Source organism: Carassius auratus, chromosome 20 (assembly GCF_003368295.1).
Source record: "Carassius auratus strain Wakin chromosome 20, ASM336829v1, whole genome shotgun sequence".
Taxonomy (NCBI): domain Eukaryota; kingdom Metazoa; phylum Chordata; class Actinopteri; order Cypriniformes; family Cyprinidae; genus Carassius; species Carassius auratus.
This window is the reverse complement of record NC_039262.1, coordinates 6,905,529-6,913,465: the sequence shown is the minus strand read 5'-3', so window position 1 is coordinate 6,913,465 and position 7,937 is coordinate 6,905,529. Positions and strand designations below refer to the sequence as shown.

At 36.9% G+C, this 7,937-nt stretch overlaps 1 protein-coding gene across 1 annotated transcript; it reads left to right on the top strand.

Moving 5' to 3' along the window:
* The first annotated feature begins 5,242 nt into the window (after positions 1 to 5,242).
* Positions 5,243 to 6,962, top strand: cited2 (Cbp/p300-interacting transactivator, with Glu/Asp-rich carboxy-terminal domain, 2). Its single transcript, XM_026290723.1, has 2 exons — positions 5,243 to 5,448; positions 5,646 to 6,962. The coding sequence occupies exon 2, from the start codon at positions 5,650 to 5,652 to the stop codon at positions 6,322 to 6,324; it is 675 nt and encodes a 224-aa protein (XP_026146508.1). The 5' UTR covers positions 5,243 to 5,448; positions 5,646 to 5,649; the 3' UTR covers positions 6,325 to 6,962.
* The last annotated feature ends 975 nt before the right edge of the window (positions 6,963 to 7,937 follow it).

Genomic DNA, 7,937 nt, shown 5'->3' with positions numbered 1-7,937 from the left:
GGTGGGGGGTGAGTTTACCTAATCAACATGCTAAATGCTTGTACTGGATATGCATGACTGTTCACATGTGCAGTGAAGTGAAAACAACAGAGACGTGATTCAGAGCGATCCTGAGACAAGGAACACATGGGTGTTACATGTGCTGCTGTTATGCTTTCAGTTTTCAGTTGTTATTTAACTTCCCATTATCATTCACACAGAAGCATGGCTAGATTTTTATTGACAGTTCCAGATCTTCGAGTAAATTGGTATCATGTAACAGTGCAATGCACCATATAACCCAGGTGCAAACAGTTCAACTAGGTGCTCTGGGGTGAGAAAGTACTTGAGGCTCTATACCAATTTATTTGTGCAGTAAAACTCTCCTTAGATTATTTAGTCTCATGTGATGCTCTCCACTGAAGGTTGGAAAAGACATTAGACATTAGATATTTTATTTTTATTAACATGGAATAAGGATCCTCAAATTAAATCTTAACATGATGGAGAATAGTACAGGCAACAATTTATCTATAATTTATTGTACATAATAAACCAAGTCTTCTAAAATAAAATCATATGGCCCATGACGGTTTTATTGGTGTGTTACAGTGCACAAAGGGGAGATTAAGGAATATCATTTTTATGCCACGTCTTATATAAGACAGTGTTTATTTTGTTTATTGTTTTTCAAAGGTTAAGGCACTAAATTAGATCCATAAACCAAACAGAAAAAAGTCTACTAAAATACTTACAGAGCATGTTGCATTTGCTTTCAAAACAAAAGCTCCCAAATCAATGAGTGTCTTCTTGTTACACAAATGTGCAATAGGTTTCGAACATAAGGCTTAGAGAGTGTAAAGCTCATTAGTTAGTTTCCCTACTGAGGCGGATTCAGGCATGACTTTGGGATTAAACGGCTTTTGGAATGCTATTGTCTAAGCAGCCTCTAAAACTGAAGGAACACTTGGATGGGACCAGGTCTTTTTATGCATACAAACTCTAAATATACAGATAACTTGTTCTTGTTTGACAGGATTAGGAGAGTGTCTCGACATTAATGAACTGTAGTCCATTAATCTGTTCTTGATTATGCTTGTCTATATATAGATATTTCATTAAACATGGGCATCATACTTCTGACGTTCTCTCTTCAAACAGTGTATCATTTAGATCCTATAATGGAAATAAGACTATAGAGCAGGGAATTTATTTTTGCATTAAAAAAAAATAATAATAATATTATATTTAAATAATGTAAACATTTAGAAGCAAATGCATTATTATTAAACATATTATATTTTAAATATATTATAATATGTTGAATTATTAATAAATGTAAAAAAAAATTGATATAATATAGTCGGATACATAATATAGTTGGATATATATAATAACATTTACTTTTTGTTCTTCGGGCACCTCTTCTTTAGAGGAATATGAGGTTATGTGCCTTTCTCAAGAGCACAATGGTCACGTTCTCACATCACACACTGGATGCTTTGCTAAGACAAAACATCTCAAACATGCATGCAAGTAATGATGGCCACAGTAGGATTAATTAATGACTGTGTTAATGGGCCCATTAAACAAATGATCATATCAACCAATGGTGCTGCTTTCTTGTGAACACATATACATTATAATTGAACTGGAATGACTTGTGTTAAGAGTTGAGATGTTTAAAATGCATGAAGCTCTGATTGCAATTAATTTTGACATTATTACTAGGCAGTTGAATTTAAAGCAGGAGTTCTTTTAATGTTTATCTTCCAGAACATGTTTTGATTCTCCTATCCCCTCCATCTATCAGGGCAGTATCTATCTATTGAGACTCACAATGAGATGATTCTTAGAGGTCATTTTCTCAAGTAATAGTTTACAAACTCATAGTGATAAGAAAATATACCTCCCATTTTGGATAAGTAAACAGCTCAAAAAGTGCAATTTATTCACTTTTTCGGTGAAATGTTTTAAAAGCAGTCTATGCGTCTTACAGATGATTATACATGATAACATTTTACATATTTCTAAGTTCTGGTTTATTTACACATGTTTTGATCAAACTCACTGTCAACTGTCTCTCAGCAGGCGTATTGGTTTGGACGTGCAGAACGTGAAGACTGTTTGGCTGCAGTGCACACAGACTCGTCTTATCACCACTCCTGGGATTTAATTGCTGCTCTTTTTTTACTTGTTCTGTTTTATGAACTTAAATTTGACTGTGGACAAAACTGACACATTCACCGGTGTTTAAGTTACTATTTGAACAAATAATAACGATAACATTTCAAATTATCACTCACAAATGGAATCATACTATTTACTTAGAAAAAAAAAAACATTTTTATTTTAGAGACGTTCAACTTCTACTGTCACCTCATTAGGATGATGCTCAACTATTTAACTTTGTAATTTGTTAAATGTATTGTATCGCAACTCAGAACAGCTCATATTATTGCTAAGTGTTGGTATAAATTACATGTGCATGAAAAATATGTGACACGGGCAATGTAGTGTAAAGTATCACCAACCCTGTTTATCTCAATCAGTGCATGGTGTTAATGGGTGTTCGAGCACGCACACTGCCTTTAAAAACCTGTGAAACGTGATTCCATGTTTTGCTCACTCTTGCCGTGAACAGAAATAGCCGCAATGAGGTAATGTGTGCAGCGGTGTTGCTCCATGCGCGCGGAAGGCGATTGGTCGCGCGCTTCAGCTCCACGTTTTGCACGAGCCCAGAGCCAGGCTTTTGCGGCAAGCCGTTTCAACATTTATCCATTCCACGTAATGTCTATTTGCATTTACATTTAGGCTTTTTTTTTTTTTTGCATATGCTTTTATCCAAATCGATTTACAATTCGGGGATACATTAAGCAATTCTTCTTAAAGAGGCAAACAGACACAGGAAGAGCTTGTAATACCAAGTTCTACACATTGTTCAAATGAGTACAAGCTAGAAAGAGAAGAAATAAATAAAGAAAATAGATTGCCAGGGATTCATCTTTTTGGACAGGGGTGTGAAGGTCATTCCACAAGCCAAGAATGGTGAACTAGAATGTTCTGGAAAGTGATTTGAGCCTCCCTGTGATGGTATCATGAGGCGTTGCTCACTATAGCGGAAATAGAGGGGTCCTGGGCTGTTCTATATGCTAGCATCAAAGTCTTGAACTTGATGCAAGCTGAAACTGGTAGCCAGTGCTATTTACTAGTTCATATTTTAATTACTAGTACACTGTAAAATATTGTAAATAAAACAAAGATTGTTGAAGTATGTTTTACAATAAAACACTAGTTAAGATTTTCTTCAGAGTTTCATGTTCATTCAGTGTGTTACTTGCATTTCTTTTACTGTTATGCATGGTTCTTTTTTTTTTTTTTTTTACTGTTTACTTGCTTTTGTTTACCAAATTTATTTCAGTGTAAGTAATAGTATGTATAACTTTTTTTACTAGAAAGGTCTACTAGTAAGCTACTTATTTAATAGATACTACTACTAATTTCAGTACTGATTAGTATCTATTGAATTTAGTTTTGTTACATTAAAATTTATTCTAGTTTCTACTACTTATTGATTAGATAAATAATTAGAAAGCTTGATACTTTTCACTGGGCCTATACTTTTTATCTCACTACTTACAGTAGATTTTTTTCAAATTTGGGGGTGTTTACACAACACAATTTTCAACTAAAAACTGTTTATGTGTTGTGATCATTCATTTACACAACAAAATCGATTTGGCTGCATGAAAGTGCAAGTTTTCAAAACTGATACCATTATCGTCTAAGTGTAAACTTCAAAAATTTGAATTTGTGATATTCAATAGGCTGTAGTGTTTCTCTTCTAAGTGACATCGCATGCCTGGCATGCATAATATACAGCATTCAATTGCTGCTACACTGAATAAGAAATAATAGTATAGAAAACGTGGTCGCAAACAATTACAAAGAAACAGCAAGTAACACACTGAATTTTTAAAGTTGAAATTTAAAAAGGATTGTAAACATAATCATAAACATAATTTACATCTTGTAAAACATAAAATCATGTGAATTTTTTTTTTTAAGGTGTAGGAATACTGGATACCTATCAATACCTGTCTGATATGAGACAGGTTCAGTACAAAACATAAAATTTAACCCTGAAGGGACAACTATAAACCTGCTTTCCTGAAAGTAGTTAAGACTTTTAGTTAATACTAATAATTTTTACTTTCTCTTTGGAGTGTTACAAGCTCTTGGTGCATAAAGATCTGTAAAGTTGCAAAGACTAAAGTCTCATATCCAAAGAGATATTCTTTAAAAAAGTTAAGACTCGTCCACACCCCCTTAAAATGGCTCATTCTAACACACCCAAACACATTTTTTAATGCCCAGATGTTCATGCAAAGAAAGTTTAGCTTAGCTAAACTGAGTTTAGCTTTTATTCTCATTGTAGTATTGTTGTTGCCACTACCACCATGTCGTATGGACACTATGTGTTTCACTGTGAAAGCACAACTACTTTTTTTGGCCTTGCAAAAGAGGATGATATCTGCTTTGTCATGCCTGGAGATGCTTCAATGCTGGTCACTGAGGAAATACATCAACTTTCCACTGTGGATCGCCGGATCGGCTTTCACTGTGGACGAAGCAGAGTCCAGCCTGGGGTAATCACATGTGGTTGCTGCAAGCCCAATGGATGCTCCTTCATAGAATCTGCCAGCCACGCAATTCTCAAGCCCGCCCACCGCTGCTCACTCTAGCCAGCCTCTGCTCACTCTAGGCCCATTTCATTAAGAAACCGAAACTACTTTGGCCTTCCAAAAGAAGGACATGACTATAAATCATTTTTATATAACGTTTATAATTGGTTTTATGTTTATGTCTCGTCGCTCCGGCCAGACAGGGCATCACAATATGTTAAGGGGCGTAACATTTCCGTCACACGCTTGAGGAATTCGTCAAATCACAATGCACTGGATAGCTGACCAGTCAGAGCACACCTTGCTTTTCAGACCGATAAAGCTTGTAAAAATTGACACATTTCAGAAGTCGGGGCATAGAAGAGAAACAATTATGTACAGTATGTAGAAAATAATGTGTTAAACTGCATAAGCACATTTCATTACACCAAATACACCAAATAATGTTATTTTTAGCAGCATCATATGACCCCTGTAATTTAAGAGAAATAGCCTACATGATAAATCGGCTTGCCACAGCCGTGAATGTAGTCAGATTGAAGGTTGGCTTTGCTCCGCCCCTGGCTTGATTGTATATGAGTGCTGACCGAGAAGCATGCAGCAGTTTTTTTCGTAATGTTTTTGATGCGGAGGCTGGCGCTGAATACGGTCTGTATTTGGAGGGCATACGCTTTTATTGACTTGGATTAGGAGGGATTGTAAACTCTTTCATCTCTGGGATTGTCAGTTACTTTTTGCTGTTGCCGACTGCTGTGCAACGCACTCAGCAGATTCAAGCAGAGAGGTAAAGGTTACAAAGTTTAGCCTGCTTATGAATGCTCATGACAGTTAGACCCGTGTGTGTTTAATCGTGCATATTGCAAACAAGCTTCGTTTCAATGTTAAATTGTTCCTAAACTAAATCCTAGTGCCCTCTAACGATCTATTGACACTATATGTTTAAGCAAATCGCCGTATTAACTTTTGAAAACTATTTTCTAGTGGAATGGTGGACCGCATGATGGCAATGAACCATGGACGTTTCCCAGATGCTGTGAATGGGCATCAGCACTCCGCTCGCAGGATGGGAATGGGACAGTTTCCCAACGCGCTTCCCCAGCAGCAGCAGCAGCATTATAACGTTATCATGGGAGATCACATGCATTACGCGGGAGGGAATGTAAACGCAAACCACGGGATCCGACATTCCATGGCCTCTGGGAATAATATAAACGGAGGAATCCCCAATGGCAACTTGCCTGCCCGCTTTAACTCCCAGTTTGTCGGACAAGGGCAGCAGCTGGCTGCCAGTATGCAGTTGCAGAAGCTCAACACGCCTTACTACGGTCACCACACGCATCCTTCCCATCATCACTATTACATGCACGAACTGCACCCCGCCAGCCACCAGTTAAACGGGACAGGACAGCAGTTCCGAGACAGTAACGCCAAGCAGAACACGTCTGGGGTTCCTCTGCCTGGCCACCACATGCCTGCAGCAATGCTGCCCCCCAACGTTATCGACACGGATTTTATTGACGAGGAGGTCTTGATGTCACTGGTGATAGAAATGGGTTTGGACCGAATAAAGGAGTTGCCAGAGCTCTGGCTGGGGCAGAATGAGTTTGATTTCATGACAGACTTCGTTTGTAAGCAACAGCCCAGCCGAGTGAGCTGTTAATCTCACCTTTTCTGTTTTTGTTCCTTTTTTTTGCTTTGTCCTTTTTTTTGAGAGACTGATATTACTGGTGTGTTTTCCTAGATCCATAAACCACAGGGTTCCCACAGTCCTGGATACATCAAGGAGTTTCAAAAGTTTGATTTCCAGGCCTGAAAAAGTCATGGGGATTCATTAAATTTGTAAAAGTTCATGGAAATTTGTTTAGTCAGTATCAATATTTTATTTGTTTGATTCCATTGACGTAAAAAAAAAATTAATGCAATCTTTATAATTTTTTAAACCCTTCAGATCAATGATGACTGGAAAAAGGGGAAATCATTCAAATTCATTAGTTAGAAAGTGTGGGAACCCTGAAACCCGAATGATGAACCCACTAAACAGCCATGGAAGTACTGTTCATGGGTAAACTATCATCAGCTGGTTAATGCCATTATGTAACAGAAATGGATTTGTTTTGCATGAGGATGGTTTGGACACCTAGCAGTCATGCTATGCATCACATACATAGGGGCTGGAGAGTGAGAAATGCAAAGAAATCCCCGAAAACTCTGTTCATATCTGTTCAGTATTAATGTAGCAGACAAAATACAAAAAAAAAAAAAAAAAAAATCATGTTTTGTTCCTTCAGACACTTTTAACATGAGACCTCCAGTGATATCAGATGTCAGTGAATGCATATTCTAAATAATGTTGGTGGTTATGTGACATGATTGTAGATAATAGTGTGTAATTGTCTCAATCAGCAATGTACTATAAACTTTAGTGGCCATATTTACCAGATTCCTGTGCTGCTCAAAGATTCACTAAACTGTGAGCAGATGCTTCAAGTTGTTCTTCTCCCCACACTTTCTACATCTACTCAGGCCCATGTTGCCTCCATGATGCTTGTGTGTATATCAGAGCCTAAAACATATACGGAAGTGATATGAATGTGAGCGGGAGTGTGCATTTGCCAGCTGCTCTATATGCTTAATTGAGTACAGTGTATCGGAAAGTCCAGAAAAAGACCTGACCTTCCGATCCTGAATGTCATAGTCTGGAATGTTGTACAGGAAGGGAATGTGGAAATATCCCAACACAGAAGAGTTTCATCTTCATTGGTTTTCAAAAATAGATAGACCACTGTGCTTATTATAGTATGCGGTACATGGCAATACTACTGTGTTGAGGCTTTCTAGGAAAGTTTTACAGTATTTTTGTATATTTTTAGAAAAAAAATGTTAATTTATTATATTTTAATTTGCAAACATGAATAAAGCAGCAGAGGCTCATTACTGAAGTCAATGCCCTGTTCTTTTGGTTGTCAGCATCATTTATGATTCCAAATTTGAATTATGATGTTCTATTCATGTCAGTTTTACAATTAAAGTTCTGTTCTAATCAACATAATGCAATGCTTTTGTTGTAACATCATAGATCTGTATATGCAGCGAGTTTCTTTTTAACCAACACTTTGTCAAGCAAATTGGTTTAAGCATGTTTTTAATTTTAATTCTTAACATTTAAGTGAAAGTGAACAAATATCAAGCATGTATTTAGCAAATAATGTCTTTTTATAGCCCTCTCTTTAAATTAAGTCACTCTGGGCAATTTCTGTCCATGTCTTGTTCTGG

Coding starts and splice junctions, on each gene's coding strand:
- cited2 (XM_026290723.1), top strand. CDS start 5,650: ATGGTGGACCGCATGATGGCAATGAACCATGGACGTTTCCCAGATGCT.